The sequence below is a fragment of the Acomys minous genome, assembly GCF_964271855.1.
Source record: "Acomys minous genome assembly, chromosome: 16".
Lineage (NCBI taxonomy): Eukaryota > Metazoa > Chordata > Mammalia > Rodentia > Muridae > Acomys > Acomys minous.
In genome coordinates, this window is record NC_140498.1 from 21,764,754 (window position 1) to 21,776,981 (window position 12,228).

Here is a 12,228-nt window from a genome sequence, read left to right on the forward strand (position 1 = left end):
AGCCTTTGATGTACACAAACAGCCAGGGGTAACTAGGGCCACTCCAAAGAACAGGAATCTAAACCACATTTCCGGTATTCCCTGAACCAAGTGTTTTGATTTCCATGTTGCTGCTCAGTTCCATTTGTCTAACATATTTTTTCTCATTATAGAAATAAGTGGTTTATGGCCATAGAGCATTTGCTTGAGCCTTAGTCCTGCTGCCTGTGTGTCCCAGGACTTTATCCAAGTCTGTCCATGCCTTGAATCTGATGCTTCCTTTTCTGAGAGTAGAGCTGATGTTTGCCTCCCTCACGGAACTGGCATTTGTATCCAAATGCAGTGACTTGGAAAGTGCATTTTAGAAATCAAGTGCAGGGCTGGTGTTCATCTTGGCAGGAGAGCGTTTGGTTTTGATTCCAAGTGCTTCAAAATAAGTAAAAATTGAATATGCAAAAATGCACATAGTATTCTATATAGCCTTCTCTTCTTCTCTCTTATGAAGCACAGCGTTTCTGTCTATTAAGACCTGGGGCTAACCAGCCCAAGATCACCTGTTCGCGTGTTCCCTCCTGTACATCTGTGGCCTTCTGCTCAGTGTACATGGTCAGTGCGTCACTGTGGGAAGCCTCGCTCATCCCACCGCCACCACCATATGATGTAAAAGATTAAGAAGAATGGAGTTCCATCATTTTAAAGGGAAGTTATTCGTAGCAAACTTGTTTCCCTTCATGAGTCATCATGCTTGGCATTTACGTCAAGTGCTCAGTCAACTTATGAGCCACCTGGGGGCTTCCCAGGAGGAGGTGCTCTCATTTCCCCAATCCAAAGTCCTTTGCACCAATATTATCTAGGATCTGTTGCTCTCAGTGAAAATCTTTCACATCTCCCTTTTCCTCAAAAGCTCAGAGTTTCTGGGTACCAGGCAACAAAGCGAGCAAAACCAAAACAAATCAAAACAAAAGACATGTTTCTTTCCTTGTAGCACATTATCGTTACTAACATCAACAAGTGCTAAATTACTGTTACTTTCATCTGGGGCATGTAGAAGATGTTAAATAACTCTGTGTGTGTGTGTAAGTGTGTGTGTGTGTGTGTGTGTGTGTGTGTGTGTGTGTGTGTGTGAGAGAGAGAGACATCTGATTTGCTCTTCAAGCCACATAAAATATTCCTTCCAGGAAACCTAAGAATTAACCATGAACACACTTTGATGAATTACGGCAGTGGGATATGTCAAAAATTACATGCCTTTAAAGGTTAATATTTCGTGTGGTTAAAAATATGAAAACGTTTATCACAAAGAAATCACCGATTAACAGAAATCTCCACTCTGCTTAACATAAGAAATTATGCCAACTTCATACATTTCCGTTTCATTAAATCTATATTAGAAGGTCACTAATGGCACCATGCTGGATCAAACCTGCAAAGGATGTATCTGAGTGTCACATTAGTGCCCCTTTGGGTAAAGTAGAGGAAATGGGAATTATAAAGATAAAATGTTAGTGTACATGTTTCTTGGGGATCAAGTGCTCTGATCCATTCTTAAATTATGTGTTGTATGTACTTTAACACGTGTGTGCCTTACCAACATTCTTTAAAGACCATTTAGCTGGACCTGCTGAATTTACTCAGCGTTGCGCTCTCATCTCACAGTGCAGCATCGGAGGGATAAAAGTCAAGGAACATTGCTTGGTGAACTAAGGAATGTGTTCCATACTCCGGTAATGTGCATCAAACATCCAAACATCTCAGATATATTTGTTTTCTCTCTAAAATTTAAGAATTAACACTGTCCTATTCTCATTTAGTGACATGCTGGATGCTAGTCACTCATGTGGTATACTAGAGTCTCAGTTATACCCATAGTGTCATGTAGACATTCTTAACATGACAGCAACATATATCCAAAGAATTATTACATGAAAATTCCTGAAACCCCAATCCCCACAGATTTTAACAGAATGTATCCTAGAGCTATATGACATTAAGCAGCTACCACGGTCAATAAAAAACACAGAACAGGCCAAAGTGACCTGAGCTTCAAAGCCTCAGCTGGACACAGAACTGAAGAGACCATTTGACAATCAGTTATCCTAAAACTGCAAACCAGAAAGTGAGTAAGGAATGGGGTCCAAAGACTCTGCATGAGGAAGTAGCGCCCACTTGACTAATGGATGTTAACAAACGCAAGCTAAGATTTGATAAAAATCGTGGCACAGAACCTTAAAAAACAAAAAACAAACAAAAAAAAACCCTTAGCTTGGAATGAAACCCAAAGGTAATGCCTTATGTGCTCATTCTCAGATCCAAACTTGCTGAACGAAGCCCTGGGCTAACTTCCTCATCCACAGTATATTGCTCTGTTACTCTCCTCAGGGTCCATTTCCTGTTTCTGTCTCCACGGGGACTTCTCTCTCTCTCTGACTCACTGTTCTATCACGGCAATTATTTTCTGGATCTATCTTTAGTCTTCCACTTTCCTATCAATCTAACTATGAAAAATTGCAAGTTTTTAGTTTTCATGACAAATCAGGAAGTTGACCTTATTCAGACCTATGATTTTAGTACCCAGAGTAACGACAGATACACAAGAAGGCTTGGTATTTCCCTAAGCCCGAAGGCACAGACCTGTTCCAGATTTGAACAGGTCCTTAGGTATGAAGCACTGCCATGTGTCAGTCTTGTATAGGCAGTGGGGTACAGAGGTAGCCCTGTTTCCGGGGAGTCTGGTCTTGTATTTGGAATCTAGGGTGTAGGGAGAATCTCAATACCATGCTGACTGTAACTTAAAAAGTCATCTTCTATCTCTGCTCCAATGTACTGACTTTCATCTGCCACACAGACGAAAGCCTGCTTATGAGTCACTTCTTTGGGAGAAAGGGTCTGAGGGTCTGATCCCTAGGGCTCCGCAGAGAATGGCCTGAGCTTCAGAACAAAAACTGCCATGCTGTCTGAAGTTCTAAGTCTAGTCTGAAGCTGATGCTAGTGGCCTTGTGTGTGAAGTGATGCTCACCTCCTTCTCCTTGTGTGCCTGTCACCCAGGTAACCATTGGTTACAGCTGTGCCAACTCCCATCTCTCACAGAGCTTTCCTCTTTCCTGGGCTCGCACGTGGAAGTCAGCCTCATTGTATCCACACTGGGAAGTCCCAAAATGAAAATATCCTGGGAGCCTTCTCTGTCTTTCAAAATTAGATTCATGTTTCTTCACACAGGAACTCACCTTGAACTGCTGGCAGGTCCCCCATGTTTCATCATGTCTAGACTTATATTACAGCTCAGGCAAAGATTAGATTGTGCTCTCACTAGCTCAGGGATTGGGCAGCACCTGTGGATGAGAGGTGGGGAGCACATGGATAGCACATTTTATTCAATTAAAAGATTTACAAATATAAGGGAAAAGAGTGCCACGTGAGCTCAGGTGAAGGCGACCATTTAAGTTTTCTATTTTACTTCATATTGCTCAACTATCATATTTCGGCAAAGAGGAAAATGATGTGTATCTGGCACGATGGCTTGAATTTCCACCCCATCCATCTGCAACTCCCTTTCTACAACTTCATCCTTAAATAAAAAAATGATACCTGACAGTCAGATAGGATACAGGATGTTAAGCGAGTCCTTGGTGGTAGGTTGCTGTAAAACTCTGATTACAGACCAAAAGGCAATAATGCTGACAACGCACGTAAACACCTTAGATGTGGCAGGTGGTCTAAATAGATGTTTTAGATCAGAAAACAAGGGTAAAAAATTGTTTAAAACCTGTGCATAGAAAACACACCCAATTTGCATTGTCCCTAAAAGGTCCAAACTTAGACCAACTAACTGGTGGCATTTTCCAAGAAGATAGATTATGGCTTAATATGAGCAGAACTGAAAAAAGAGTGAAGTGATCTAAAAAAAAAATACACTGCAGTAAAAGGCAGAGATTCTCTTGTACTGGAAAGGTGCCTGCTCACGTAGAGGTGAAGATTTGGTCAGAATATTGTAAAGAGGACCCCGCAGTCATCGGATGAGGCACTGCGATATTGGAGAACACTTCCCATCCCTGGTCTTTGTTTGTATGTCTTTTAAAAGTCTATTTCTTGCACCGAATCTCTTTGGGCCACACAAAGCACTCCTGACATTTACAGGTTTTTTTTTTTGGCTGCGGAAAGGTCAGCGGCTATCTGTGTTCAGCTTTCTGTGTGTTTGTGCGCGTGACTATGCGCGCAGGCCAGTGTTTCTATGCACAATCTCCATAATCGCTTTTTTTTTTGGTTGAAATTCTTCTCCAGCAACACGTGTCATTTCACCTTTCACACCAGTCCACTAAGTTTAATATTGTCAGGCTGCGGTGGAACCTTATTCAAACTGTAACATTTAATCTTCTGTCTGGAAAGGGTGGTTCTCAGGAACGCTTTTCTGATTTACCTTCACTGTGAGCTGTGAACTTTACAGTCAAAATCTAAGCCCGTTTCTTCCTATTATGCGACACGAGAAGCTCTCTTGTCAGTGCCTGGGATGTGAACTCACTATCAAGCCTTATCAGGCACCAAATCAGCCTGGAGCCCCCACTTGTTCATCGGCCGGCTCAATAGTTTTCTAATCTGGATATTGTCCCTTCCCACTGGAACCACACAACCTCCCATGCGATCCCACAGGGTTTTTTTTTTTCCAGTGTGACCTCCAATACTGATAATTGCTCCTAACCACATGATGGTATTGTCAGGATACGGCTACAAAATCATGGTTTGAATACAGCATCCTTTTTTTGTTGACAAGAAAGACTAAGTTGACTTATTACTTATTTTATGTCTCTGTCTAAGGATGGGTCCCTCTCATTGTCTGTGCTTCCAGTAAGTCTTCCTAGTTCTGAAATTTTAACATATTGTACATGTTTAGGTGAGACAATAGGTGCCAATGAAGACACCTATCAACAACAAAACATGCTTTTTCATAAAATTTAACATTTTAATGTGCTCCAACCAGGAAAGCGCGGAGTGGAACCCAGTGCCAATTGCCCAGTAGAATATTGTCATTTTGAAATTTTAGACTGTGAGTCCTGGGCATCTCACTCAGTCATTACTCACCTACAGCTCCAGGGAAGAGGACCACTTCATTTACCACCTTTGGTTCTGGTGGCTTGTGAGACATGTTGAGCCCGTCTGCATCTAGAGAGGTTCAGGGTAGACAGTTTTTTGAGATACTGATTCTTTTTATGAGATAGAGGTCTTGGGACAGGGAGGGCTCCTGTCTTGGAGAAGTCATGATTAACCCAGAAGGTAGAGGCACCCCTCTGTGCAGCCAACGTTTACTCTAACCAACAGAGACCAGGTAGGACCTGGTGCTTTATCAGAGTGCCTCTGACCTTTAAGGCTATCTACACATCTCCTGACCCTCAGAGTGTAAACACCTCAGTTCTGTCCTAGGGGCATTATCTATGCCTCCTGACCCCCCCCCAAAAAAAAACCCAAATTGTTCATCAAGTATGGCCTTGGAGACCTCTGTGCCCCAATGTGGCAATTATAAGCAGTTGGCAGACACTCAAAGACTTGCCCTCCAGCCCTCAGGTCCGCTGTTCTCTGTGCTGCGTCCAAAACAAACAGTTCTGTTGCGCATCCTCACAAGATACATTAATTTACTCACGAGAGTCTATGTATTGAGATTCTTCCCATTTCCTTCCTTTGGCAGAGTCCTATCATAGGTCAGACTAAAAACCATGCCTCGTTTGGCATTTGACTGCACACCTGAATTCATTTCCTTTTATAAACTCCTCAGACAACACTTTTATTTTCCCCTATGTGTGACTGTGAGCCAACTAAACATTTATTTCCTTGATGAAAAGCTTGAAATGAAATACAAGATACTGCATGTCACAAGCAATATTTAATGCATTGTTGTTTCTTATTTTTATCCTGTCTTACCCACAATAAGCCTGAATATCAGTATTTACATTGGTAATGCAGACTCAGGCAGAAAAGGGGAGATTTTACGGGACCTATGGAAAACCAGGGCACTGAGAAAACTGCCCTCAGCAAGTTCTAAGCTTTTTGTTTGCTTTTTTTTTTTTTTGAGACTTTGCCATCTCTGCAAAGAGAAAAACCATGAATTGGGAAAGTCTTTCCCTCTAAAGGGCAGATGGGCCTCCAGCTCAAGTAATGGCTGCCCTGGAAGACCAAGGATGCTCAAGGTTTCCCAATGAAGCCCCTTCCAGGGTGACCATTGTGATCCCTCAGGTGACTCAGTGCCGCAAATACAAATACGAATTCTTGTTTAGATGAGAAGGCTTTCTTCTCTGCCTTGATTTGGATTATGTAGTAACTAAAATTTCACTGAATATTGCAGTATAGAAAAAATAATTTTCTCCAGTGGAGCCTCACTGGATGTAGAAACCACACTTAAGGGCTGGCTCCATGCCCAGCTGTGGATGCCAACACAAGGTGAACTCAGTAGTACTTTGGGAGGTTGTTTCTCTCATGATGCCTTTTCTTTTTTGCTTACATATTACGGTTTTCAAGTTTGTGTTTTTACAGGCTCTCTCTCTCTCTCTCTCTCTCTCTCTCTCTCTCTCTCTCTCTCTCTCTCTCCCTCCCTCCCTCCCTCTCTCTCTCTGTCTCTCTCTGTCTCTGTCTCTGTCTCTCTCTCTCTCTCTCTCTCTCTCTCTCTCTCTCTCTCTCTCTGTCTCTCTTTCTGTGTGTATCTGGTTCTTGTTTCTTGTGCCTTTTTTTTCTTTTTCTTTTTGGCTCTCACATTTTTTTTTTCTGTTTGTTTTGTCCTTGTCTGGTTTGTTTCATTTTCTAATAAGAGAAATAAAAAGGGTGTGGATTTGGTAGGTGGAGAGGCGGGGAGAATCTGGAAGGAGCTTCAGGGAGGGGAAACAGCGATCAGAATACACTGTTAAAAAAAAAACAGAAACAAAAACAAAAGAAAATAACCTTTGAAGTACGTGGAATCAAAACAAAATATGCTTTTATTTTCAATAAAAATGTGTTTTGCAGAGGATGACAACGAATACAGAGAACCACAGTTATTCAACACGCAGAGACTTCTGGGATGCTTAGCTATAAACGGATATTTATATTAAACCCTTGCCTCACAAAGCTCCGTTATCATTACAGGAGATTTAGAAAGACTGAAAGAGCCAGAGGCAGTGGACAGTTACAGTGAAAGAGTGTTTTACAGGCATGACAGGGCTATTGCACATGTGTGGTGGTCACGCTGGCTCTGATCACATGCTTGACCCAAAGTCCTAGCGTGGAAGGGGGAGGGGAGGGCTCAAGAATCTCTGCCCCTGACTGAGGAGCTATTGACAATTGATAACTGCCTTGGAGCAAGTGTCAGTTTTCCTCCGGGATGTGTTCCTGAGAGGCTCCACATGCTCTCACAGGCGATCCTGCGCACCGCCCACAAGGCAGGGAAGTGGACACAGTGGGTTTATTTTATTTATTTATTTTTTTTTTTAATTTATTTATTATTAGGCATCAGATCACATTATAGATGGTTGCAAACCACCATGTGGTTGCTGGGAATTGAACTCCGGACCTCTGGAAGAGCAGGCAGTGCTCTTAACTGCTGAGCCATCTCTCCAGCCCCAACACAGTGGGTTTAAACACAAAGCACGTGGAGTTGGAAGGGAAGGTCGGCAGGGTGGTAGGGGAGGAGCCAGAGGGGAGGGGTTGAGGGAGGAATTTATCAGAACTCGTTGTATGCCTATGTGAATTCTCAAACAATAGAAAGAAACTTTAAGAATTCATTACGTCTTTGGTAGCAAAAATTTCAGGAGCAAACGGAATTATTTTTATAAATTGTGGCCTTGAGAATTCCTGACTTACAAAAATCTTTCTCCCTGTAAGTGGCAAAACCATGAGACAGACAAGGTTGGGCGAGGTTCTGGGTGGCACGGCAAGTGACAGCTCATGCTGGTGAGGATATGGAGACAGGGGGAACACTCCTCCATTGCTGGTGGGAGTGCAAACTTGTACAACCACTTTGGAAATCAATTTGGCCCCATCTCAGTAAATTGGGAATAGTGTAACCTCAAGACCCAGCCCCTGGGCATATACCCAAAAGATTCTCCACCATACAAGGACATTTCCTCAACTATGTTCATAGCAGTTTTATTCATAATAGCCAGAATCTGGAAACAACCTAGATGTCCCTCAGCCAAAGAATGGATAAAGACACTGTGGTACATTTACACATGGAATACTATCAGCTATCAAAACCAAGGAAATCTTGAAATTTGCAGGCAAATGGATGGAACTAGAAAAGATCATCCTGAGTGAGGTAACCCAGACCCAGAAAGGCATGCATGGCATTATACTCAGTTATAAGTGGATAATTAGCCCAACATAGATGTCCTCTGAGAGATTCCAGACAGATACTGGGACCCACAGCTGGACTCTGGGGGAAGTGCTGCGAGCTGTACGGAAGAGTTGGGAGGGGGAAGGAGGGGGGAGAGGGGAGGGGGGAGGGTTGTCGGGAGCTCCACAAGGAGACCATCACGGCTGTTGGATCTGGATCCAGGGCGGCCTGCACAAACTGATGCACCAACCTAGGACATTGCAAGCGGAGAACCTAGATCCCATGTTCAGATGTAGCAGATGGACAGCTCGTTCTCCATGTGGAGAGGTGAGGAATGAGGAGAGGAGGTGTGTGTGGGGGAGGGGCAGCCTCTGACAGGAACTCTGGTGCCTGCGCTTTGATCACTTCCCCTTGGTGGAGAGGCCCTGTGGGAACACAGAGGAAGGGGATGCAGGCTATCCAGATGAGGTCTGACAGGCTGTGGTCAGGTGGTGGTGGTGGGGGGGGGAGGACCCCCACCTCACCTGTCAGAGGTCTGGGTGGGGGATAGGGCAGAAGAGGGCGGGAGGTGGGAATAGGAAGATAAGAATGAGGGGGATTACAATCCTGATGTAAATAAATTGTAATAAAATTAAAACCAAACCAAACCAAAACCATGAGACATGGCATTGGGAGTCCTCCCCCAAAAGTTAGGGAACATTCCCAGACCTGAGCCTTACATCTCCAAGTGACTAGACCCTGTAGCTTAGAATGCTGCTGGTCATGCCTTGCAACCCAGGTTGAGTCCTACAGGATATGGTAGCCACACGGCCAGTATGATTTCTCATTCTGGTCCTTTACCCAAATATTTCATGGGCAGCTCATTTTGAATGGGGCTTTATAATCTCCTATTAGTTACTCCAGTGACTAATGAACTCCAGGAAATTACTGGCTGGGTTCACCTGTCCTGTTATTAATAATACCTAAAATTTTACAGCACACTGGACAACAAGGGCTGATGGTATTTAATTGTACATTCCGGAACAGACAGTGGAGGTGATTATGATGGTTTTCAGAACACAGGATACTAAGCATTTTGAGGTGACAGGCATGCCAACTGGCTAAAATGGCCATTGCACGTTGTGTCTGTCTATTGAAACATCATGCCGCACTCCAAAACTACGCAATGACCTTCAGACTAGGCTGTCGCAAGATATAAACAGAAATAGCATTGGAATATAGATTTCTTTGAGCTGAAATTGTGTGAGAAAACGCAACTTTAGGCACGCCTATGTAGCCTGCCTTTTCCTGCAAGCAGGAAGTCGTAGTGATGATTTTGACTTAATCATCAAGACTAGTATTGTAGGGTTGGAATGAGTCAGAAAATTAAACCCACTAAGGCAACACTCATCTGAAGCTGGCTTCTATACCTACAGGTGTGTCTCTTAGTTAAAGCTCTAGAATTTGCTACTCTGTTAGAGATCCATTTGTTTGCCAGTCCTTCACGAATTATTTGTTCTTTGCCTGAAAATTATAACAACTCACTTTGGTGTTTTTCTTGGAAAGTTATTCTCCTGTAAGCTCTTCATTTCTATGTAAGTTAATAAAACTTGTATGCCTTTTTTTTCTTGGCAATCAGCTTCGTATGAGTTTGATTATTTTGTCCAACCAAAGATCCCACATAAGAACCGAGAGGTGGTCTCAGGAAATCACCCCATCCTCAATGACAGTCACAATTTTGTCAAAAATTATCTCCAAGATAAAGCCATAACAGAACCTCCCCATCTGATCTTCTAGAAATGTAATATTCTTCCCTTTTTAGGTTAGTGCCTTCAATCTACCTGGAGTAGTGGAATGAGACTGCCAAGGCCTCTTCAGGAGGCTACTTACATAAGATCAGAAGCTCTGTAATCTGAGGAAATTATCTCAGACTATGATCTCCTCATTTTCTCAGGAATAGAAGCCATGAGGAAGCTAAAAGGGTAGCAAATGTCAAGAAAGAGAAACAGACCTTAAGATGTTGGGAGGGTGTGTCCAGAGCCACAGTTACTTAGAAAACAGGTGTTGAGCTAATGACTTATGCATTTAGGCACAGTGTTGGGAATCACTGACTTGGTACAAAGTGAGGCCACATCAAATGACATCTCCCTTCGCTGTCTCCAGTATCTACACTTTCCAGTGTGACCAGAATATGTCCCTCAAGTACATTCTTGTGGAAAATTGTGATAAAAAACCCCACATCTCACTCTGTTTTGTACAAAGACCATAGACACTGACCTACAAATCATCTCAACATATATGTACATTTAACACGTTCAAAGGGAAGGGGCTAAAATTCTGAGAACAACTAGGCTGTTTGCCGTGACCAATGGACGATCAAGATGGGATTCTAGATATGAGAGCTACCACAGAAATGTTACTAGCGCTTCTCACCTCCTACCCAGAGTCTGTGCCTCTCCCTAGTACCTTCCACAGAGCCCCCTTCATATCTTTGTTTCTCAGGGTGTATATCAAAGGATTGAACATGGGGGCAACAATACTATAAAAAAGGGCAACAAACTTTCCCTCACTTTCAGAATATCTGTGGACTGGTTGGAGATATGTATAAATACCTGATGCAAAAAAGATAGCAACCACCATGATATGGGACCCACACGTCCCAAAAGCCTTTCTGCGTCCAGCCGCTGATTTGACTTTTAGTACAGCCCGAGCAATGCGAACATAGGAGCCTAGAATCAGTACTACAGGGCAGGCGATGACTATTGCTCGGACCACAAACATCTTAGCTTCTCTTTCTTCTGTGTTCTCACAGGCCAACTTCAGGAATATGGGCATTTCGCAGAAAAAGTGATTGATTTGATGGCCACAGATAGGCATGGTTATAACAAGCCCTGATTGGATCAGAGAGTTCAAAAGGCCTCCCACCCAGGAGGAGATGGCCAATGCCCTGCAGAGACCTGGGTGCATGATGGTGGTGTACTGGAGTGGATAACACACAGCAGCGTAGCGGTCAAAGGCCATTGCCACCAAAATCAAACATTCTGTGGAGGCCAGAACAAGGAAAATGAAGAGCTGGGCCACACACCGTCCATAGCTGATGGTCCTGTCAAGTCTATGAAGGTTGATCAGGAGCTGGGGCACAGTGCTGGTGGTGTAGCAGAGGTCCAGGAAGGAGAGGTGTGAAAGGAAGAAATACATGGGAGTGTGCAGTCGGACATCTAGTCTTGTGAGAGCAATGATTGTGGTATTGCCAAAGATAGTTACGGAGTAGAAAATCAGAATAACGACAAAAATGAAGATCCGTAATTGAGGCCAGTCTGAGAAGCCCACCAGAATGAAACTCTCTTGTGAGCTGGCATTGAACTTTCCCATAGCCTTTCACTTGCTCAAACACCAAAAACTCAACTCATTGTTTCCTATAAGGAGTACGGGTCAGAACACAACTCCCTGTATGTATGAATACTCAAAAGTTATGCTTGCCACCTTCTTGTTTGTTATTCCATCCCATTTGTCCAGTCTTCTTTCTGTTCTGATCTTCAGATAGATTACCAGTTTAAGGTGTTGTGGTCCTTGTTAGAACTCCAATCTTGCTGGCTGCATTTCTTCCAGACAACTTAGTCCTTTGGGTCCAATGTTTCTCTTTGTATGAAGGTAGAGAGACTCTTTATTGCATCCTTGACAATGTGTGGTCACTCGGAAACTGCATCTAAAAGTCTAATGTTGTTATTTGATATCTGGAGAGAGAGAGAGAGAGAGAGAGAGAGAGAGAGAGAGAGAGAGAGAGAGAGAGAGAGAGAGAGAGAGACGGGGTGGGGTGGGGAGGAAGAGAGTGAGAGTTTTATTTAATGATATGATCCTAGACCCCTAGGTAGGTTGGACACACACCAGGGTAGGCCTTAACTCCCAAGACTAGCTAGTCAACATAAACTGGACTGGATGGGAGAAAGGAAAAATGAAGAAGAAGAAGAGGAAGAAGAATAAGA

General features: G+C 43.3%; 1 protein-coding gene across 1 annotated transcript; it reads right to left on the reverse strand.

The window, feature by feature from the left end:
* Positions 1–10,681: 10,681 nt before the first annotated feature.
* Positions 10,682–11,617, reverse strand: LOC311586827 (olfactory receptor 2Y1B-like; the record flags this gene model as incomplete). Its single annotated transcript, XM_084763045.1, has 1 exon — positions 10,682–11,617. The coding sequence occupies one exon, from the start codon at positions 11,615–11,617 to the stop codon at positions 10,682–10,684; it is 936 nt and encodes a 311-aa protein (XP_084619171.1).
* Positions 11,618–12,228: the final 611 nt, after the last annotated feature.